Source organism: Pyrus communis, chromosome 10 (genome assembly GCF_963583255.1).
Source record: "Pyrus communis chromosome 10, drPyrComm1.1, whole genome shotgun sequence".
In the NCBI taxonomy this organism is placed as follows: Eukaryota; Viridiplantae; Streptophyta; class Magnoliopsida; order Rosales; family Rosaceae; genus Pyrus; species Pyrus communis.
In genome coordinates, this window is record NC_084812.1 from 15,189,400 (window position 1) to 15,214,460 (window position 25,061).

The 25,061-nt window shown below is 40.7% G+C and overlaps 1 protein-coding gene across 1 annotated transcript; it reads right to left on the reverse strand.

Moving 5' to 3' along the window:
- Positions 1-23,582: 23,582 nt before the first annotated feature.
- Positions 23,583-24,518, reverse strand: LOC137747916 (uncharacterized). The gene has a single exon (XM_068488042.1). It carries the CDS (start codon positions 24,516-24,518, stop codon positions 23,583-23,585), a length of 936 nt encoding a protein of 311 aa, XP_068344143.1.
- Positions 24,519-25,061: the final 543 nt, after the last annotated feature.

A 25,061-nucleotide genomic window follows, 5' to 3' on the forward strand; every position in this document is an offset into this window, starting at 1 on the left:
GTATTACGTGTGCGCACTGGAGAGTTTGCCGATTGATCAAGGTTGGGTACGATTGCAGACTTGTGGCTGTAATTCAGCCTAGCTTGCTCCCTGTGAATTGTGCTTCGAAGGCAATCTGGGCGAGTTCGTCGGCGTCTGTGTTGTGAATACGTGAAATATGTTCAAATGTGATCCGTTCGAACGACTCGGCCAGGTAGGTGGCGACCATGTGATAGGGCGCTAAAGTACAACTCATGCAACGAAACATGCCGTTCAGTTGGTTAATCACGAGTTCGAAATCACCGAGGACGAGAACGCGGGAGGCCCGTAGATCGTGTAAAACGTGGATGCCGATAATGAGGGCTTCATATTCGGCCTGATTATTTGTACAGCTGAAATCCAACTTGAGAGAAAAATACCATCGGCAATGGTCGGGCGACTGAATTGCAATGCCGACACCCACCTAGGTCGAAGTACTGGAACCATCAAAATGCATAGTCCAATGGTTATCACGTGTTGTGACTAAACCGATGTCGACGTCGCCTCCCCCAAAACCATAAGGGGAAGGGTGTTGGGCCAAGAAGTCGGCGAGGGCTTGCCCCTTGACGGCCTTTTGGGGTACGTACTGAAGGCTGAACTCGGATAAGGCGAGCGTCCATTTCCCGATTCGGCCTTAGACGATGGGCCGAGTGAGCATGTAACGAATTACGTCTGTTTGGGCGATGACCTGCGTAACTGATGGGAGTATGTAATGCCGAAGCTTTGATGCGGCAAAAAACAAAGCTAAGTAAAGTTTTTCGACAGGTGAATAATTGAGCTCTGGTGAATTCAGATTACGGCTAAGATAAAAGATAGCTTGTTTATGCCCTACATTGTTATCTTGCGCGAGGAGACAACCAATGGATTCAGCGGCTGCCGAAATGTATAATTTAAGGGGTTTGCCGTGACAAGGTGGAACTAGCACGTGTGGGGTGGAAATGGCCACCTTGATTTGCGTAAATGCAGTTTGATGCTCTTTGTGCCATTCAAATTTGTCGGTATCCTTAAGTTTAAGGAGTGTAGAGAATGCCTTCATCTTATCAGCCGAATTGGCGATGAAGCGACGGAGGAAATTTATCTGCCCGAGTAATGACTGGAGCTGTTTCTTTGTTGTCGGAGGTGGAGCGCTAATGATTGAGCGGGCTTTATTTTCGTCGACTTTAATGTCGCGATGGTGCACCAAAAATCCTCAAAAATTACCGACCAACACACCAAAGGCACACTTGGCCGGGTTCATTTTGAGATTATTCTTGCGCATGCGAAAGAACGCTTGCCGCAGATCATCCAGGTGCGTGTGGTGGTGTTTAGACTTTACCACCACATTATCGATATAAACTTCGACGATTGTACCGATTAGGTCGTGGAATATCATATTCATGGCTCGTTGGTATGTGGCGCCAGCATTCTTGAGGCCGAATGGCATAACTACTCATTCGTAAGTACCGAGTGCCCCAGGGCAGCGGAAAGCCGCCTTGTGGACGTCGGCTTCGGCGATGAAAATCTGGTTGTATCCCGCATGGCCGTCCATAAAAGATAGTAATTCATGATTAGCTGCGACATCAATGAGCAGATCTGAGATTGGCATCGTATACTCATCCTTGGGAGTGGCCAGATTTAGATTACGGAAATCGATGCAAATGCGAAGGGCTCCGTTTTTCTTTAATACTGGGACGATATTGGCCAACCATTCGACGTACCGAGCGGTCCTAATAAACCCAGCTTTTAGAAGCCGAATTAACTCCTCTTTGATGCCGAGTTGTACCTCGGTCGAAAATCGGTGAGGGGGTTGTCGAAAAGGCTTACACCCATCCTTGATGCGTAGCTCATGCTTTACAAGGTTTCGATTGAGGCTTGGCATTTCATGGTAGTTCCACGCGAAGCAATCTCTAAATTCCTGGAGTAACTTACGAAGTTCGACCTTCATAGACGATGGGAGTAACGCGCTGATAAACAATGTTCGAGGATCATCGGCCGTGCCTACATTAACTTCTTCTAATGGGTCCTTAACCTGGGGCCGATGATCTTCGAGTTCGGCTGGTGCGGCCTGAACTTTATCAAAAGTTAGCATGGGGCCGTTATCTGCTTCGGCCAAAAATTTGATTAAATTGATGCTGGAATTTGGTTGCTTGGTAATGGCGTACCAATGGGCCAGTAGACGTTCCATTGTTGATGAAACTGCGGCCTGACACCATTCTTGTTTGGAGTTATCAATCATCGGCATTGGTGACTAAATATGCCAAGCCAAGTCTCGCCGAATCCTGTTGGATAGTCTCGGCGTCGACCTCAATCACTTTCTGTACCGAAATTCTCGTCGGCCGCCCATCCTCATTAAGGCCTTGGAGGGTGATGTAGCCGACGTGATCATCGTAATAGCGAGCTTGAATCATGTTGGTTTCAAATGGGTGATTATCGGCTGGGTGGACTACGATCGATTTACCATCCCAAAAGATGAGGACTTGGTATAGTGATGAAGGAATGCAACTGGTTTGGTGGATCCAATCGCGGCCAAGTAATGCGTTATAGTCGGTCTTGGAGTCAATTATAAAGAATGCCGTCATGTGTTGACGACCGGCAATGCTGACTTCCAACGGGAGCACTTCTTTGGTCTGAGACTTGTCACCAACGAAGCTGCTCATAGTGATACCTGACGGGATGAGTTCATTATCAGAACGGCGTAAAGCCTTCATGACAGACATCGGCATAATGTTGACTGTGTCTCCACAGTCGACAAACACTTTAGAAATGGGAAATCCTTTGATGTGAGCCGTGACGTACAACGGCTTGAGGTGTTGGAGATTAACCGAGGAGGAACGGGGAAATAATTCGGCCAAAGCTGCCTTAAGGTTCTCTCCGTTTCGAACTTCCCTATCGTCGTCGTTTGCGACGAAATCTACTTGTGTTGCTTCCTCAGTGACCACGTCTCCGTCCAAGAAATTTGACTGGTGGGTACTTGGTTGGAATTCGGCTTGTAGGACGTGGACCATGCTGATCTTCATATGTTCGAGGACCGAAGGACCCATCGGATTGTGGTCGTCGTCTTCCGCAGAAGTAGCCATAATATCAGTTGGCGGAACATCCTCAATCGAACTTTTGAGTGCCTTGGTGTGAACCGTTATCTGAGGCGTGTTGACCGAGTCGAGTTTGTTTTGGCTATTGTCCTCGACTATGTTTATTGCCGAAGACTTATTTTGGTCCTGCGTTATGCGAGCTTGTTCTTCATAGGCGATACGGGCGTTCCTTGTGTCTAGATATGTATCCAACCGTGCTATCCTTTTTTCCTCGTCGACCGTGAGGCCGAAGAGAGATACAGCTGAGAAAACTTCGAAATGATAACGCAAATGCTGATGGTCTTCGAGTGAAAAGGGTAATTCGGCCGCGTCAATATCTGTGTAAGGATCGACCTCAAAACCAAGGACCTGAGCCTCTCGTATATGTTGGAATCTAGCTTTGATCGCTGGGTCGGAAGTTTTCTGAATAATTTGCTCGACATCAGGGCAAGTTAAAGCTAGGTCGAGGGCTTCCTGACACGCCTTGGGTAGTCCGTACAAGTTATTGGCGGAATATTGCTTATGAAACTCTCGCATATACTCCAGGGATTCATCGAGGAATTGAGGGTGTAAATTACGTCATATTTTGATAAACAGCTCGTGCGGTGGTAACGGAGAAAGTTTCCTTTTGGCCTCTTGTCTAAAATACTCGAGATGAGCTCTTGTCTCCCCAGGCCGGAGAAGAAGCTTGATACGTTTCTCAGACTCTTCAATAGTGGCTTTAAAGCCGGAAGTGATGCTAAAATAGTTAAGCACACAAATTAAACCCTCTTTTCGTCAATTATAGTATAGGTGCAAGTAGGGATCGTTCTGGACCGGGGATTAGGAGGGATTGTTAATCACTTGGATTTGACTCAAAAACGTAAAAACACAATATAAAACACTAAACTAGACTCAAATATTGCAAAACTAAACTTTAAAACACTAAAACAAACCAAAAGACTCAAAACAGCACCAAAACACTCAAAACTGCCTTAAAAACACAATCTGGGCAGTTTTGAGCACCTTGAGTACTTTGGACGAATTTGGGAAACAAAATGAATCAAAACACTTATAAACACAAACTAAATGTATTTCTAACTAATCTAACACTTTAAAATAAATGGGAGATTGGTTTTGGATGAATTTAAACTAAAACATAAACTTGGAATTAAAACAGATTCTAAAAACGAAATTAATGAAATAGAATGATGGAAAACTAGTTAGAGGGTTCCTTATCCACACATGAACATAAGCATATAAATTGACTCCCAGTTATGACTTCAACAAACGATGAATGACAATGCTCCAAGTTAATTAGGTCCGCTTAAATTAACTTTCAGATTTCCCTAGATTCATTGGATTGGATGATTGCATACGACAATCCAAAGCATTCCTAATCAAAGTCCCTAACCATGGAATACGCATGATAGAGACATTTAACAAAGATCATTAAGTTCAACGGAAATCATAAACATCGACTAGGCATTCATAACTATGGAATACGCATGTTAATCCAGCCTAGGGTTTACTAAACACAATCGTGACTAGCGATCTTTACTACTCATGAATATAAGTTCATAACGATTAGGTGAAATTCCCTTATATCCTAGCATCAAGTTTAGGCATGCAAATTAAGTGTCGACCCTCAACCCACATACATAAACAAGTTCTTAATCAAAACAGAAAAGTAACCCACATCTAAAGTTCATGAATTCATAACTGGAGTAAATCAAATCATAACCAACATATGTTCATGGCTTCAAATTCGCCTCTAACTAAAAAGAAATTAGTTCCACATGTTTAACATAATTGAACGACAAGTTAAATTAAACATGAAAACAGAAACAAGAAAAGAAAGAACAAATGGATGGAATTGAATGAATGGAAAGTTAGCTACGGGGTTCATCTCCACATATGTTATACTTGCATAATAAAATGATTTCCAATTGCGTTTCAATAAATCATTAATTCTCAACACCCCAAGTTAACCGTGATGCACTAATTAACCTTCAAATCTTCCTAACGTTATTGAATTGGATGGGTTAGCGCATACAACAATTCAAAACATTCCCCACAAGTCCCCTACATGACTGCATAATAGAGATACAAGCAAGAATCATTACGCTCTATGAAAATTATAAGTATTGACGAGGCAATTGTAACTATGAATGCATGATACTCTTGCCAAAAATTCATTTAACGCGATTGTTTATAAGCAACCTCCACTACTTGTGAATATAAGTTCGTAACTATTAGGTGAAACTCACTTATATTCTAGCGTCATATTCATGCATGAAAATTAAGTGTGCACTCTTAATAAACATACATAAATAAGTTATCAATCAAATAGTTAAACAAATTGAATCCACAACTTATGAAACGCAATTAGAAGTAATCAAATCAAAACGCAAGCATAAACATATATTTCAAATTACCCCCTAGCCAAGGGGGGTTTAGTTCCGTATGATACAAAACAAAGAGAATCAAAGAAACACCTAAACATTCCAACAACTCAAACTTGAATTGTATGAACGTTTAGGCACTCTTTTCTTCCATGCCTCATTCGTACAAAACAAAGAGTATTGAAATTAAACATAGAAATCAAAGAAACACCTAAACATTCCAACAACTCAAACTTGAATTGTATGAACGTTTAGGCACTCTTATCTTCCTCTTCGTTGTAGCACAAGGTCTAAGGATAGTTTGATGGTGTGAATGGTTTGGGTAGTGGTGGAGGAATGGAAGGATGGTGTTTGGATTTGTAGGGGAAGGCACGACACAAGGGTGGTTTGATGTCTACATTTCTGCAATGGATGAGTGTTTGAATGGAATGGATGGACTTTGTGAAGGGCACGGCCCCAAGGGACCAATTTCTGTTGTGAATGAATGAATGAGTGTGAAACCTTATTTATAGATGAAATGGGGGGAACATGACAGCTAGGAAAGCATGTGAAAGCTGGAATTGCATGTGTGTGCATGTGAAATCTGCCAAGATGCATGTGTTGAATGCTGGAAAGGTAGGGAACTCACGGCATAGGCTTGTTGTTGAAGGGAATGCATGTGATTTGGCTGAATTGAAAGGAGAATGTGCACGGTTTTGAGAAGTTTGAATATGCATGTGAATTAAAGCTAGAGTGATGATGATGAATGCATGTGCTTTGACAGGAAATGAAGGACATAATGCACGGTTTTGAGAGGAATTGTGCTGAAAATGAATTAAAGGATGCATGTGGCTGCAAGGTGTGGTTATTGATGATGAATGCATGTGAATTATATATGAAGGGAATGCATGTGCAAGGATGGAAATGGGATGCTGGAAAGTGGAGGGAGAGCCACGGCAATGATGATTTCTGGTGGTGTATGTTTGAATGGTGCATGTGGGTGAATGTGTGGCTGAAATGTAAAAGGAGGAAGATGATGAATGCATGTGCACGCCATGGGTATTTTCTGGAATGTTGAATGTGCATGTGAAGTGGCTGATTAGAATCTAGGGTGCATGTGGAGTGGCTTTGTGGCTGAAATGATGAAGTGAGATGCATGTGAATGCAAAGGGAGGCCACGACAATGAGTGGTGTGAATGATTGAATGTGCATGTGGGTTGATTATTTAAAGAGAGTGCATGTGGATTAAAGGTTGGAATGAACATGAAATGCACGGTTTTGAGAGGATTTCTGGTGGTGAATGGGTGTATGTTTGAATGATTAAAGGATGTGGAAGATGGCTGGAAAATGTATGAATGGTGGAGGAAAGGTGGAAGTGCATGTGGAATGTGATGGGAATGCAAGAGGGGGGAGCTGGAAATGCATGTGTGATGCACGGCTTTTGGGCAGATTTAAGGATGAAAATGTGTTGATGGTTTATGGAGATGCATGTGCAATGGATAAAGAAAAGGTTTAAATGTCCTAGAACTAAAGAGAACAAGGTTCCAACACTTTGGTCTTCAATTAGGTCTTCAATTTCGTCCAACACTTTTGGCTCCAAGCATAAGCTATCCATCCTTAGCCCAAAAGTGCTCCAAAAGTCTCCAAAATGCATCTTTTTGCTCCTTTAGCCCTTTGGACCTACAAACACACGAAAATAGCTTAAAGTACTAAATTAACTAAAGAAACATAACGTAAATGCACGAGAACAAGCCATTTAAGTCGCATGAATATGCTCCTATCAAATACCCCCACACTTATCTTTTGCTAGTCCTCGAGCAAAACAGAATAAAAACAAATAAACAAAACGACACTAAACACGTAAAACACAACCTAAACCTTCCAACAACCATCTTAGGGATTTCCAATGCACATGACAAGTTAAAAATCATTATTCCCACAGATTTTAGCCATCTTTACACTTAAGTACATTCTTAATCATAGCCACCACATACTAGTTCACAATTAAGCATTTAAAACCATGTTTTGAATGTAGTAACATGCCTTAGAGAATTTGCTCAATTCCTTACAAGATATGCACTCGATTTTCACTCAGAATTTCTAACTACACACCCTAATCTAGTCATATGTGAGAAGATTGATGTAACATGAAAACGAACACTCACATATATGTATCACAAAGAACGCAATTTCTGGAGTTAATAAGCATGTTTAGATATGATCTCATGAATGGAATGCTACTACTTAGACGCGAGAACCAGTGACACCATATGCTCATACCAAGTTCAAACTCCACAAATTGAAATACACAACACTCAAGATAGAAGTCAAGGGTTGTAACGGGGCTTGGGGTATGTGGATAACAAAGAAGGGATATGGAAAACAAAGGTTCTTAAAGAAATAGTGAGCAAAGCATTTGAATCAACTTAGAATTCACTTTTGAATGAAAACTCAACTTTTGAACAAAAAGGGAGAATTTAGACAATTTACGCCCAGAATTGGTGTTTTGGAACCTTTCTTCAATCACTTATTCTTTCGTTTTTTTTTTCAAGCTCTTTTTTCTTTCTTTCTTTCTTTTCTCTTTTTTTTTTCTTTTCTTTTTCTTTTCTTTTGAATCTCAAAACATAAACACTTAAACATTCTCTCCCCCACACTTATTTTCTTTCATAATGTAACTCAAAAGGAATTCAATTAAGTCATGCTCACTATCTTTTAAGAACAAGGGTGGGGATTGTCCTAAACTAGGCTAGGTGAGGAAAATGTGGGTAAACAAAGAATAAAGGCTAAACAAGGCTCAACGGGGTTAAAACTTACAACATATACGAAGTATGGGAAGTAAGGCTATTTGGCTATGGTGGTGGTCACTACACAACTTCTTCTTGAATATGTGTTATGCAAATCAATAACATGCTTTGAATGAAATGGGCATGAGTTCTAGCATTTGGAACTATATGATGAAACGCCTTCTAAGTAGTAACCAAGCAAAGAATAATGAGATCATGCAACGACTTTAGAAAACAAGAAATCACAGATTATACTCTCCAAAGAACGTTATAGGCTCAAGTCTCTCAGGGTTGTAGCGTTTGTTTGAGTTCCTTCCTTCAAGCATGTTACAAAAACGAATTTTTTTCTTTTATGATTGCATGTGAAGTCATACATTATAACCATAACCAAGCATATACCAAGAGTAAATCAAACTTTTCTCTATGTTTATAACTCTTTCTAACCGTCATGCAATTATAAACCAAATCCTTATCATTGTGTTGGAAGGTACCCTAAGACACAAACACACAAAAACGACTCAAAACACTCTTTTTAGGCTTTTCAAAACAATTTTTTTTCAAATTTTTATGTGTTTTTCGGAGTTATAAAACAACACACACTAAAACACTCTAAAACAATTTAAAAACACCTTAAAACAGCAAGGAACAACATTTGAAGTCATGGGTGATAAAATCCCACGAATTTGCATTAACAACATTAGTTACCCCCCCACACTTAAATCAAACATTGTCCTCAATGTTTTAAGCATAGATTCACACAAAACATAAGTAAACACACAAAAAGCACTTAAACATACTAAACATGGCAAAATGTAATTAACAAAGAGAAGAGTTTAGGGACGCAAATCTGGTTATGGAGTGTAAATTCCATCTTCTCTTTGTTGATTGCATTGAGGCTTGATCTTGATGATTCCACAGGCTTACTCTCGAACTGGTTGCCGCCCATCGTTGATTTTCCTTTGTGCTACTCTTGATCTGGGCAGCAGGATTCTTTTGGTCTCCCCCGAAGGTCTGAGCTTACTCCTTTGGTCTGTTTCTTTGTTCAATCTTTCCAATTCGTATTGAAAAGGGTTGGAGGATAACTCAGCCTAAGTTTGTCTGCACATGCTTCAATGTATCATTTTCACTTGCCTTACTCGCTCCCCTTTGGAGAAGTGGTCCCTTCTCTGGAAGTGTATCAACCGTTGAAGATGACTACTCGAGAGCAACGCTAGGTAAGCAATCAGGAATAGATTCCAGGCAGTTGGCTCCAGATCGGAAGACTAACTCCAAGTGCCGGCTGATTGCTTCTTTTACTTTGCCATGCGAGTAAGAACAAGGACAAAGAAAAAGACAGGGAAAGAGCATGATATGAGATACTTTTGCTTTTGACCTTGATGATATGAGATACCTTTGCTTTTGAAGAAGCGGTGAATGAATCAGCACACTTCAATCCGCCGTTTCCTCCTGGGTCATCTGTACTCCAGGCATCTGGTATCATCTTTGGGGAAGAAGAAAGAATTGAGTATTTCGAAAAGCTTTGCTGGGAGTGCGCCCTCAGAGGCGAGAGAGAGTTGGGCATTTTCTTCAGGTTTGCCTTGCCATAAAAGATGAAGGTCGACATATATAGAAATAATATCAAGTGGTGGTACTGTTCTTTTACCCTTGTCGACAAATGTCTCTTCGATATCTGAACGACGCCTCTTCGATTTCTGAGCAGGCGCCCCTTCGATTTCTGAACGACGCCCCTTTGCTTTCTGAGCAACACGTAGTAGTGCGGATGCGGCTCCTTTTGACAAAGCTGCACGCGTTTTCTGAAAAGCAGAGAAAGCATCGCCGAACTTTGCACTTGTCGGCTAAAGATGTGTAGTTGCGGTGATGGCCTCCACGTGTTGTCTAAAAAGAAGAAATCTTTTGACAAAGTTGAACGCGTCTTCTGAAAAGCCGAGAAAGCGTTGCCTAAATTACGCCGGAAATTCCGGCTTTTTGAATCGGTGGACGCGTCGCCTTGGCTTTTTTATTGAGCTATCGATCACCACAACAGACACACTCTGAAGATTTCCCATTCTTGAAAATCGACTCCGGCCCTTTGAAATTTAACTCCATCCCTTCTCTTTGAACACTTTTGAAAAATGGCAAACTCATCGAACCTTAGCTTGGAATTGAGTCTTAGCAGTGATACGGGCGCGCCGCGTCAAGGTAACGTATGGCGCCCTTCTTTCTTATCTTCTAACGGTCTTCTTACAGGTGAAGACTCCGTGATGCAGGACGCCACAACAGCTACAATAGTAGCTAGGAACCTCCTCACTCCAAAAGATAGTAGGCTGCTGTCAGGACGGTCCGATGAGTTGGCCGTTCAAGAGTCCCTCGCACTTAGTGTTCAGTGTGCGAGTTCTGTGTCCAACATGGGCCAACGCCTGCTTGCCCGCTCCCGTCAGGTGGAATCATTGATGGCAGAGGTGGAGAGTCTTAAGCAAGAGATCCAGCAGCTTAAGTACGAGAATAGAAGTTTGCATGTGCTTGCAAATAACTATTCGTCGGGCATAAAGAGGAAGCTTGATGAGCTGCAAGAATCTGAGGGTCGAATTCACAGTGACCGTCAAAGGCTTGCGGCTTGTCTCCAGAGGCACCTTTTTCCTGAGTCATCCAGCGGTTGGCCAAGTATTGAGGCCTGGAATGCTCTAGCTCCGATGCCTTTCGCTTCGATGCCTTCCGCTTCTATGCCTTCTGCTTCTATGCCTTTTGCTTCTGCGCCTCGTAGTGGGGCTTCACGTAAACAACCTTTGTGAAGCTCCACCTTTCTCCATGTTTAGTATCCCTTTTCTTTTTTTTTTTTTTTTTTTTTTTTTTTTTTTTTTTGAACATGCTTTGTTTATTCAGTGCATTGGGTTGCCTCCCAAGTAGCGCTTTCGTTTACGTCTTGCAGCCGGACGAAGAACCCAATCACTCCAGGATATGTTCACGAATCGGATGAGAACTCCGAGTCATGAACTAGTACCTAAAACAAGAAACAAAACAAAATTAAGAATCTGGAAAAATAAAAACAAACGAAAATAAAACAATCCAAGGGATTAGCAAATTTTCTAATCCCCGGCAACGGCGCCAAAATTTGATGCTAAAATAGTTAAGCACACAAATTAAACCCTCTTTTCGTCAATTATAGTATAGGTGCAAGTAGGGATCGTTCTGGACCGGGGATTAGGAGGGATTGTTAATCACTTGGATTTGACTCAAAAACGTAAAAACACAATATAAAACACTAAACTAGACTCAAATATTGCAAAACTAAACTTTAAAACACTAAAACAAACCAAAAGACTCAAAACAGCACCAAAACACTCAAAACTGCCTTAAAAACACAATCTGGGCAGTTTTGAGCACCTTGAGTACTTTGGACGAATTTGGGAAACAAAATGAATCAAAACACTTATAAACACAAACTAAATGTATTTCTAACTAATCTAACACTTTAAAATAAATGGGAGATTGGTTTTGGATGAATTTAAACTAAAACATAAACTTGGAATTAAAACAGATTCTAAAAACGAAATTAATGAAATAGAATGATGGAAAACTAGTTAGAGGGTTCCTTATCCACACATGAACATAAGCATATAAATTGACTCCCAGTTATGACTTCAACAAACGATGAATGACAATGCTCCAAGTTAATTAGGTCCGCTTAAATTAACTTTCAGATTTCCCTAGATTCATTGGATTGGATGATTGCATACGACAATCCAAAGCATTCCTAATCAAAGTCCCTAACCATGGAATACGCATGATAGAGACATTTAACAAAGATCATTAAGTTCAACGGAAATCATAAACATCGACTAGGCATTCATAACTATGGAATACGCATGTTAATCCAGCCTAGGGTTTACTAAACACAATCGTGACTAGCGATCTTTACTACTCATGAATATAAGTTCATAACGATTAGGTGAAATTCCCTTATATCCTAGCATCAAGTTTAGGCATGCAAATTAAGTGTCGACCCTCAACCCACATACATAAACAAGTTCTTAATCAAAACAGAAAAGTAACCCACATCTAAAGTTCATGAATTCATAACTGGAGTAAATCAAATCATAACCAACATATGTTCATGGCTTCAAATTCGCCTCTAACTAAAAAGAAATTAGTTCCACATGTTTAACATAATTGAACGACAAGTTAAATTAAACATGAAAACAGAAACAAGAAAAGAAAGAACAAATGGATGGAATTGAATGAATGGAAAGTTAGCTACGGGGTTCATCTCCACATATGTTATACTTGCATAATAAAATGATTTCCAATTGCGTTTCAATAAATCATTAATTCTCAACACCCCAAGTTAACCGTGATGCACTAATTAACCTTCAAATCTTCCTAACGTTATTGAATTGGATGGGTTAGCGCATACAACAATTCAAAACATTCCCCACAAGTCCCCTACATGACTGCATAATAGAGATACAAGCAAGAATCATTACGCTCTATGAAAATTATAAGTATTGACGAGGCAATTGTAACTATGAATGCATGATACTCTTGCCAAAAATTCATTTAACGCGATTGTTTATAAGCAACCTCCACTACTTGTGAATATAAGTTCGTAACTATTAGGTGAAACTCACTTATATTCTAGCGTCATATTCATGCATGAAAATTAAGTGTGCACTCTTAATAAACATACATAAATAAGTTATCAATCAAATAGTTAAACAAATTGAATCCACAACTTATGAAACGCAATTAGAAGTAATCAAATCAAAACGCAAGCATAAACATATATTTCAAATTACCCCCTAGCCAAGGGGGGTTTAGTTCCGTATGATACAAAACAAAGAGAATCAAAGAAACACCTAAACATTCCAACAACTCAAACTTGAATTGTATGAACGTTTAGGCACTCTTTTCTTCCATGCCTCATTCGTACAAAACAAAGAGTATTGAAATTAAACATAGAAATCAAAGAAACACCTAAACATTCCAACAACTCAAACTTGAATTGTATGAACGTTTAGGCACTCTTATCTTCCTCTTCGTTGTAGCACAAGGTCTAAGGATAGTTTGATGGTGTGAATGGTTTGGGTAGTGGTGGAGGAATGGAAGGATGGTGTTTGGATTTGTAGGGGAAGGCACGACACAAGGGTGGTTTGATGTCTACATTTCTGCAATGGATGAGTGTTTGAATGGAATGGATGGACTTTGTGAAGGGCACGGCCCCAAGGGACCAATTTCTGTTGTGAATGAATGAATGAGTGTGAAACCTTATTTATAGATGAAATGGGGGGAACATGACAGCTAGGAAAGCATGTGAAAGCTGGAATTGCATGTGTGTGCATGTGAAATCTGCCAAGATGCATGTGTTGAATGCTGGAAAGGTAGGGAACTCACGGCATAGGCTTGTTGTTGAAGGGAATGCATGTGATTTGGCTGAATTGAAAGGAGAATGTGCACGGTTTTGAGAAGTTTGAATATGCATGTGAATTAAAGCTAGAGTGATGATGATGAATGCATGTGCTTTGACAGGAAATGAAGGACATAATGCACGGTTTTGAGAGGAATTGTGCTGAAAATGAATTAAAGGATGCATGTGGCTGCAAGGTGTGGTTATTGATGATGAATGCATGTGAATTATATATGAAGGGAATGCATGTGCAAGGATGGAAATGGGATGCTGGAAAGTGGAGGGAGAGCCACGGCAATGATGATTTCTGGTGGTGTATGTTTGAATGGTGCATGTGGGTGAATGTGTGGCTGAAATGTAAAAGGAGGAAGATGATGAATGCATGTGCACGCCATGGGTATTTTCTGGAATGTTGAATGTGCATGTGAAGTGGCTGATTAGAATCTAGGGTGCATGTGGAGTGGCTTTGTGGCTGAAATGATGAAGTGAGATGCATGTGAATGCAAAGGGAGGCCACGACAATGAGTGGTGTGAATGATTGAATGTGCATGTGGGTTGATTATTTAAAGAGAGTGCATGTGGATTAAAGGTTGGAATGAACATGAAATGCACGGTTTTGAGAGGATTTCTGGTGGTGAATGGGTGTATGTTTGAATGATTAAAGGATGTGGAAGATGGCTGGAAAATGTATGAATGGTGGAGGAAAGGTGGAAGTGCATGTGGAATGTGATGGGAATGCAAGAGGGGGGAGCTGGAAATGCATGTGTGATGCACGGCTTTTGGGCAGATTTAAGGATGAAAATGTGTTGATGGTTTATGGAGATGCATGTGCAATGGATAAAGAAAAGGTTTAAATGTCCTAGAACTAAAGAGAACAAGGTTCCAACACTTTGGTCTTCAATTAGGTCTTCAATTTCGTCCAACACTTTTGGCTCCAAGCATAAGCTATCCATCCTTAGCCCAAAAGTGCTCCAAAAGTCTCCAAAATGCATCTTTTTGCTCCTTTAGCCCTTTGGACCTACAAACACACGAAAATAGCTTAAAGTACTAAATTAACTAAAGAAACATAACGTAAATGCACGAGAACAAGCCATTTAAGTCGCATGAATATGCTCCTATCAAATACCCCCACACTTATCTTTTGCTAGTCCTCGAGCAAAACAGAATAAAAACAAATAAACAAAACGACACTAAACACGTAAAACACAACCTAAACCTTCCAACAACCATCTTAGGGATTTCCAATGCACATGACAAGTTAAAAATCATTATTCCCACAGATTTTAGCCATCTTTACACTTAAGTACATTCTTAATCATAGCCACCACATACTAGTTCACAATTAAGCATTTAAAACCATGTTTTGAATGTAGTAACATGCCTTAGAGAATTTGCTCAATTCCTTACAAGATATGCACTCGATTTTCACTCAGAATTTCTAACTACACACCCTAATCTAGTCATATGTGAGAAGATTGATGTAACATGAAAACGAACACTCACATATATGTATCACAAAGAACGCAATTTCTGGAGTTAATAAGCATGTTTAGATATGATCTCATGAATGGAATGCTACTACTTAGACGCGAGAACCAGTGACACCATATGCTCATACCAAGTTCAAACTCCACAAATTGAAATACACAACACTCAAGATAGAAGTCAAGGGTTGTAACGGGGCTTGGGGTATGTGGATAACAAAGAAGGGATATGGAAAACAAAGGTTCTTAAAGAAATAGTGAGCAAAGCATTTGAATCAACTTAGAATTCACTTTTGAATGAAAACTCAACTTTTGAACAAAAAGGGAGAATTTAGACAATTTACGCCCAGAATTGGTGTTTTGGAACCTTTCTTCAATCACTTATTCTTTCGTTTTTTTTTTCAAGCTCTTTTTTCTTTCTTTCTTTCTTTTCTCTTTTTTTTTTCTTTTCTTTTTCTTTTCTTTTGAATCTCAAAACATAAACACTTAAACATTCTCTCCCCCACACTTATTTTCTTTCATAATGTAACTCAAAAGGAATTCAATTAAGTCATGCTCACTATCTTTTAAGAACAAGGGTGGGGATTGTCCTAAACTAGGCTAGGTGAGGAAAATGTGGGTAAACAAAGAATAAAGGCTAAACAAGGCTCAACGGGGTTAAAACTTACAACATATACGAAGTATGGGAAGTAAGGCTATTTGGCTATGGTGGTGGTCACTACACAACTTCTTCTTGAATATGTGTTATGCAAATCAATAACATGCTTTGAATGAAATGGGCATGAGTTCTAGCATTTGGAACTATATGATGAAACGCCTTCTAAGTAGTAACCAAGCAAAGAATAATGAGATCATGCAACGACTTTAGAAAACAAGAAATCACAGATTATACTCTCCAAAGAACGTTATAGGCTCAAGTCTCTCAGGGTTGTAGCGTTTGTTTGAGTTCCTTCCTTCAAGCATGTTACAAAAACGAATTTTTTTCTTTTATGATTGCATGTGAAGTCATACATTATAACCATAACCAAGCATATACCAAGAGTAAATCAAACTTTTCTCTATGTTTATAACTCTTTCTAACCGTCATGCAATTATAAACCAAATCCTTATCATTGTGTTGGAAGGTACCCTAAGACACAAACACACAAAAACGACTCAAAACACTCTTTTTAGGCTTTTCAAAACAATTTTTTTTCAAATTTTTATGTGTTTTTCGGAGTTATAAAACAACACACACTAAAACACTCTAAAACAATTTAAAAACACCTTAAAACAGCAAGGAACAACATTTGAAGTCATGGGTGATAAAATCCCACGAATTTGCATTAACAACATTAGTTACCCCCCCACACTTAAATCAAACATTGTCCTCAATGTTTTAAGCATAGATTCACACAAAACATAAGTAAACACACAAAAAGCACTTAAACATACTAAACATGGCAAAATGTAATTAACAAAGAGAAGAGTTTAGGGACGCAAATCTGGTTATGGAGTGTAAATTCCATCTTCTCTTTGTTGATTGCATTGAGGCTTGATCTTGATGATTCCACAGGCTTACTCTCGAACTGGTTGCCGCCCATCGTTGATTTTCCTTTGTGCTACTCTTGATCTGGGCAGCAGGATTCTTTTGGTCTCCCCCGAAGGTCTGAGCTTACTCCTTTGGTCTGTTTCTTTGTTCAATCTTTCCAATTCGTATTGAAAAGGGTTGGAGGATAACTCAGCCTAAGTTTGTCTGCACATGCTTCAATGTATCATTTTCACTTGCCTTACTCGCTCCCCTTTGGAGAAGTGGTCCCTTCTCTGGAAGTGTATCAACCGTTGAAGATGACTACTCGAGAGCAACGCTAGGTAAGCAATCAGGAATAGATTCCAGGCAGTTGGCTCCAGATCGGAAGACTAACTCCAAGTGCCGGCTGATTGCTTCTTTTACTTTGCCATGCGAGTAAGAACAAGGACAAAGAAAAAGACAGGGAAAGAGCATGATATGAGATACTTTTGCTTTTGACCTTGATGATATGAGATACCTTTGCTTTTGAAGAAGCGGTGAATGAATCAGCACACTTCAATCCGCCGTTTCCTCCTGGGTCATCTGTACTCCAGGCATCTGGTATCATCTTTGGGGAAGAAGAAAGAATTGAGTATTTCGAAAAGCTTTGCTGGGAGTGCGCCCTCAGAGGCGAGAGAGAGTTGGGCATTTTCTTCAGGTTTGCCTTGCCATAAAAGATGAAGGTCGACATATATAGAAATAATATCAAGTGGTGGTACTGTTCTTTTACCCTTGTCGACAAATGTCTCTTCGATATCTGAACGACGCCTCTTCGATTTCTGAGCAGGCGCCCCTTCGATTTCTGAACGACGCCCCTTTGCTTTCTGAGCAACACGTAGTAGTGCGGATGCGGCTCCTTTTGACAAAGCTGCACGCGTTTTCTGAAAAGCAGAGAAAGCATCGCCGAACTTTGCACTTGTCGGCTAAAGATGTGTAGTTGCGGTGATGGCCTCCACGTGTTGTCTAAAAAGAAGAAATCTTTTGACAAAGTTGAACGCGTCTTCTGAAAAGCCGAGAAAGCGTTGCCTAAATTACGCCGGAAATTCCGGCTTTTTGAATCGGTGGACGCGTCGCCTTGGCTTTTTTATTGAGCTATCGATCACCACAACAGACACACTCTGAAGATTTCCCATTCTTGAAAATCGACTCCGGCCCTTTGAAATTTAACTCCATCCCTTCTCTTTGAACACTTTTGAAAAATGGCAAACTCATCGAACCTTAGCTTGGAATTGAGTCTTAGCAGTGATACGGGCGCGCCGCGTCAAGGTAACGTATGGCGCCCTTCTTTCTTATCTTCTAACGGTCTTCTTACAGGTGAAGACTCCGTGATGCAGGACGCCACAACAGCTACAATAGTAGCTAGGAACCTCCTCACTCCAAAAGATAGTAGGCTGCTGTCAGGACGGTCCGATGAGTTGGCCGTTCAAGAGTCCCTCGCACTTAGTGTTCAGTGTGCGAGTTCTGTGTCCAACATGGGCCAACGCCTGCTTGCCCGCTCCCGTCAGGTGGAATCATTGATGGCAGAGGTGGAGAGTCTTAAGCAAGAGATCCAGCAGCTTAAGTACGAGAATAGAAGTTTGCATGTGCTTGCAAATAACTATTCGTCGGGCATAAAGAGGAAGCTTGATGAGCTGCAAGAATCTGAGGGTCGAATTCACAGTGACCGTCAAAGGCTTGCGGCTTGTCTCCAGAGGCACCTTTTTCCTGAGTCATCCAGCGGTTGGCCAAGTATTGAGGCCTGGAATGCTCTAGCTCCGATGCCTTTCGCTTCGATGCCTTCCGCTTCTATGCCTTCTGCTTCTATGCCTTTTGCTTCTGCGCCTCGTAGTGGGGCTTCACGTAAACAACCTTTGTGAAGCTCCACCTTTCTCCATGTTTAGTATCCCTTTTCTTTTTTTTTTTTTTTTTTTTTTTTTTTTTTTTTTTGAACATGCTTTGTTTATTCAGTGCATTGGGTTGCCTCCCAAGTAGCGCTTTCGTTTACGTCTTGCAGCCGGACGAAGAACCCAATCACTCCAGGATATGTTCACGAATCGGATGAGAACTCCGAGTCATGAACTAGTACCTAAAACAAGAAACAAAACAAAATTAAGAATCTGGAAAAATAAAAACAAACGAAAATAAAACAATCCAAGGGATTAGCAAATTTTCTAATCCCCGGCAACGGCGCCAAAATTTGATGCTAAAATAGTTAAGCACACAAATTAAACCCTCTTTTCGTCAATTATAGTATAGGTGCAAGTAGGGATCGTTCTGGACCGGGGATTAGGAGGGATTGTTAATCACTTGGATTTGACTCAAAAACGTAAAAACACAATATAAAACACTAAACTAGACTCAAATATTGCAAAACTAAACTTTAAAACACTAAAACAAACCAAAAGACTCAAAACAGCACCAAAACACTCAAAACTGCCTTAAAAACACAATCTGGGCAGTTTTGAGCACCTTGAGTACTTTGGACGAATTTGGGAAACAAAATGAATCAAAACACTTATAAACACAAACTAAATGTATTTCTAACTAATCTAACACTTTAAAATAAATGGGAGATTGGTTTTGGATGAATTTAAACTAAAACATAAACTTGGAATTAAAACAGATTCTAAAAACGAAATTAATGAAATAGAATGATGGAAAACTAGTTAGAGGGTTCCTTATCCACACATGAACATAAGCATATAAATTGACTCCCAGTTATGACTTCAACAAACGATGAATGACAATGCTCCAAGTTAATTAGGTCCGCTTAAATTAACTTTCAGATTTCCCTAGATTCATTGGATTGGATGATTGCATACGACAATCCAAAGCATTCCTAATCAAAGTCCCTAACCATGGAATACGCATGATAGAGACATTTAACAAAGATCATTAAGTTCAACGGAAATCATAAACATCGACTAGGCATTCATAACTATGGAATACGCATGTTAATCCAGCCTAGGGTTTACTAAACACAATCGTGACTAGCGATCTTTACTACTCATGAATATAAGTTCATAACGATTAGGTGAAATTCCCTTATATCCTAGCATCAAGTTTAGGCATGCAAATTAAGTGTCGACCCTCAACCCACATACATAAACAAGTTCTTAATCAAAACAGAAAAGTAACCCACATCTAAAGTTCATGAATTCATAACTGGAGTAAATCAAATCATAACCAACATATGTTCATGGCTTCAAATTCGCCTCTAACTAAAAAGAAATTAGTTCCACATGTTTAACATAATTGAACGACAAGTTAAATTAAACATGAAAACAGAAACAAGAAAAGAAAGAACAAATGGATGGAATTGAATGAATGGAAAGTTAGCTACGGGGTTCATCTCCACATATGTTATACTTGCATAATAAAATGATTTCCAATTGCGTTTCAATAAATCATTAATTCTCAACACCCCAAGTTAACCGTGATGCACTAATTAACCTTCAAATCTTCCTAACGTTATTGAATTGGATGGGTTAGCGCATACAACAATTCAAAACATTCCCCACAAGTCCCCTACATGACTGCATAATAGAGATACAAGCAAGAATCATTACGCTCTATGAAAATTATAAGTATTGACGAGGCAATTGTAACTATGAATGCATGATACTCTTGCCAAAAATTAATTTAACGCGATTGTTTATAAGCAACCTCCACTACTTGTGAATATAAGTTCGTAACTATTAGGTGAAACTCACTTATATTCTAGCGTCATATTCATGCATGAAAATTAAGTGTGCACTCTTAATAAACATACATAAATAAGTTATCAATCAAATAGTTAAACAAATTGAATCCACAACTTATGAAACGCAATTAGAAGTAATCAAATCAAAACGCAAGCATAAACATATATTTCAAATTACCCCCTAGCCAAGGGGGGTTTAGTTCCGTATGATACAAAACAAAGAGAATCAAAGAAACACCTAAACATTCCAACAACTCAAACTTGAATTGTATGAACGTTTAGGCACTCTTTTCTTCCATGCCTCATTCGTACAAAACAAAGAGTATTGAAATTAAACATAGAAATCAAAGAAACACCTAAACATTCCAACAACTCAAACTTGAATTGTATGAACGTTTAGGCACTCTTATCTTCCTCTTCGTTGTAGCACAAGGTCTAAGGATAGTTTGATGGTGTGAATGGTTTGGGTAGTGGTGGAGGAATGGAAGGATGGTGTTTGGATTTGTAGGGGAAGGAACGGCACAAGGGTGGTTTGATGTCTACATTTCTGCAATGGATGAGTGTTTGAATGGAATGGATGGACTTTGTGAAGGGCACGGCCCCAAGGGACCAATTTCTGTTGTGAATGAATGAATGAGTGTGAAACCTTATTTATAGATGAAATGGGGGGAACATGACAGCTAGGAAAGCATGTGAAAGCTGGAATTGCATGTGTGTGCATGTGAAATCTGCCAAGATGCATGTGTTGAATGCTGGAAAGGTAGGGAACTCACGGCATGGGCTTGTTGTTGAAGGGAATGCATGTGATTTGGTTGAATTGAAAGAAGAATGTGCACGGTTTTGAGAAGTTTGAATATGCATGTGAATTAAAGCTAGAGTGATGATGATGAATGTATGTGCTTTAACAGGAAATGAAGGACATAATGCACGGTTTTGAGAGGAATTGTGCTGAAAATGAATTAAATGATGCATGTGGCTGCAAGGTGTGGTTAATGATGATGAATGCATGTGAATTATATATGAAGGGAATGCATGTGCAAGGATGGAAATGGGATGCTGGAAAGTGGAGGGAGAGCCACGGCAATGATGATTTCTGGTGGTGTATGTTTGAATGGTGCATGTGGGTGAATGTGTGGCTGAAATGTAAAGGGGGGAAGATGATGAATGCATGTGCACGGCATGGGTATTTTCTGGAATGTTGAATGTGCATGTGAAGTGGCTGATTAGAATCTAGGGTGCATGTGGAGTGGCTTTGTGGCTGAAATGATGAAGTGAGATGCATGTGAATGCAAAGGGAGGCCACGGCAATGAGTGGTGTGAATGATTGAATGTGCATGTGGGTTGATTATTTAAAGAGAGTGCATGTGGATTAAAGGTTGGAATGAACATGAAATGCACGGTTTTGAGAGGATTTCTGGTGGTGAATGGGTGTATGTTTGAATGATTAAAGGATGTGGAAGATGGCTGGAAAGTGTATGAATGGTGGAGGAAAAGTGGAAGTGCATGTGGAATGTGATGGGAATGCAAGAGGGGGGAGCTGGAAATGCATGTGTGATGCACGGCTTTTGGGCAGATTTAAGGATGAAAATGTGTTGATGGTTTATGGAGATGCATGTGCAATGGATAAAGAAAAGGTTTAAATGTCCTAGAACTAAAGAGAACAAGGTTCCAACACTTTGGTCTTCAATTAGGTCTTCAATTTCGTCCAACACTTTTGGCTCCAAGCATAAGCTATCCATCCTTAGCCCAAAAGTGCTCCAAAAGTCTCCAAAATGCATCTTTTTGCTCCTTTAGCCCTTTGGACCTACAAACACACGAAAATAGCTTAAAGTACTAAATTAACTAAAGAAACATAACGTAAATGCACGAGAACAAGCCATTTAAGTCGCATGAATATGCTCCTATCAGGAAGCCGCTATTTTTCTCCCTTCGACTAACTCGGTCATGATAGTCGGGGTTGGCCGTTCACTAATGCTTTCCATGACCTTTTTTGGTTGCCACCGGTTGGCAGGGCTAGTCTGCGCTTCTCGTCGTCGAGCCATGCAATTTTTGAGATTTAGACAACGCCATATATAGGCCAGTCGGAGAATTGTAACTGTACCAGCGTTGATCCGACGTCCTGGGTTGTTTGAAAGTTTTTCGATGGGCTGGGGGGCCCGAATTGCTGGTATTGCGCGAGTAATAATCCTCATTATAGAAAGGTACGTCGAAGTCAAGACGCCGCCTGATCGGGGCATGGTCTACTGGTTGTACTTGTGGGCCGAGTCTATCAAACACTTGGCGTCGTGGACCGTTACCAAGTCTCCGTGGCGATGTTGTAGGGGTCGTCGATGGTGTTGAAGATGTCTTCTTTCTAAGTTCGACTGGTGTTTTACAATGGTCACATAAAACCCTTGATTCATGAGTTTCGTTGGAACTCAACCCCGTCATAGGTTCATCGATGAGTGGCCCCGAGCGTTCCGTAGATGGTGCATTTGAAAATAAGTCAATCTTTAGTCTTGTCTGACCATTCCGTCTACAGATATGTTGCACCGGGACGTATTCGGCATTCCCTTTGTTTTTAGGAAGATGAGCATCCACCATACCAATTGTTGTTGAAGGGAAGGGATTGACGTCGACCGCCATCTGCTTTTCCTGAAATTTCAACTTTCCTTTCTCGATCCAACTTTGAATTGTGTCTCGGAATACAACACAATTATTGGTTGCATGCTTATTAGAATTATGATACTTGCAGTATATCTTGCCTTTCAATTCATCGACCTTGGGGATAGTATGTCCCGGCCGAAGTTTGATGATTTTTGCTGCCAATAATTGATCAAAAATTGCATCGGCTTTGGTGATGTCGAAAGTGTATACTTTCGATGACTTACTTATCTCCTCGGCGGCCGAACGGGTTTTGGTGTCTTTGGAACTCACTTGAGTCAAAGCCTTGCAGATGTAAGGTTTATCTATTACTATCTCGGCCGCATCCACACTAGCATACTAAGTGTCCTCGCTTTTGGCCAATGCATAGCTAACCGTGGGATTCTTATACAACGTCCCCCGGAATGGTGACTTCGATACCTTTTCTTCTCGAAGCAGATAATCATACTGGTCAACGTGTTGAGCAAGTTCATACATATCTCGAATGTTTGCCCCCAGAAACTTCTTTTTGTATTCCACGTCCAATCCGTTGAGGGCGATCCTGACGAATTCCACTTCGGGGAGAGGTACTCAGCACCAATTCCTGGCCGACTTAAACCTTGTCAGGTATTTCATTGGAGATTCGTCGGACGCTTAAGCCATCTTGGTCAACGATGATACAGACATTTCCATCCCTGGCTGATAAAATTGTTCATGGAACTTCTCAACTAACTCTTCCCAACTCTGCACGGAGTTGGGTGGGAGATTAATGTACCAGGCGAAAGCTGAGCCTGTCAGTGAAAAATTAAACAGCCGTAATTTATAGAAGTCGCTATTGACGTCTCCACACTGCGCTGTGAACCGGGCCACGTGTTCTAATGAGGATAAAGACGATTCCCCGGCGAAGAGAATGAAATCAGGGATCTTAAAACCTCGTGGGTATTCAAACCTTTCTACATAAGCCGGGTATGGATGGATGAATTTTGGAAACTTCGGCCCCTTCTTTAGGGCCGAGTCAATCATTCTCTGGACTTCGGTCATGTTTACGGAGGTGGCTTCTTCTCCCTGGTTTGGTCCTTCGGATCTATTGCCCTGTCCACCTCTTTTATCTAAGGTGATTGGTTGTGGCCGGGCAGACCCTCTCTCAGCTTGTATTGGAACATTCGTAGAAAGCTGCCGAGGCTGGCCGACCTGGCCATCTTCGAAGGCTTTACTGACCAACAGTTCAAGTATCTTGGTCTGTGTATCGTTGTTATTTCGTATTGCTTCCAGTAAATCATTCATGTTTTGACCAATCGACTGCTCAACCTGTCCATATTGTTCATCAAGTCGTCTCCGAAGAAACGACCTAGTTGGTGGATCAGAACCCTCCCCACCATCGTCGTCGCAATCTTCCACTATTCCTTCCACGAAAATGCCTGCTATTTGGTTAGGGACCTCTGAGTTGTGAGGTTGTCCACCGAGATAGATTTCATTCTCTCGGCGTGTTGCGCTTGTGGCCTCGGGCGGCGCAACGATGATTGGCTTTTTTGCAGGGTGCAAATCCTGCCCAAGGCCTTGCACTGGTAAGTCAGCTGTTGACTTTCCCATGATTGTTTTCTTCTTTACAGACCGTGTCTCAATGGTCATGAACTCCGAAGGTTTAGCACAAAGGTCCCACTGGGCGTGCCAAAATGTTGACTCTAAAAATTACAAAAACCTATGTGGCGCGCAGGCCGAGTAACTAATAAGCTAACTACGTCATTCGGTTGAATGTGGGGTGTGCCAACTCGTCGGCCGAGCTCGGCCGAGGAGTAAAATTCGTTGATGTCGCGTTGAGCGCGTCGTTGACTTCTCTATCTGGCGATTGCGACGGAGGAAGGAACCCTCTCGGTCTCTGGGTTCTATAGCCTAAAGACAAGGCTACTAATTCTGCGGAGTTCACAAATCGTCGGAGCTCGATTCGGTCACTGTGATTATATTCGTAAGAGTGTAAGCACATTGAATCGAGACCAAACTGTATGGGCACAGGTACTCAAACGTGATGTATGTCTTGATGGTAAATGTAGTTCGGCTGTCGGAATGTCGAACCCTGAAACTTACTTGAGAGTATCCAATCATAAAATCACTCGGCGTCCAGTACGCCGAGTAACG

Excerpts from the sequence above, each read along its gene's own strand:
- LOC137747916 (XM_068488042.1), bottom strand. The coding sequence starts at position 24,518 with ATGGGAAAGTCAACAGCTGACTTACCAGTGCAAGGCCTTGGGCAGGAT.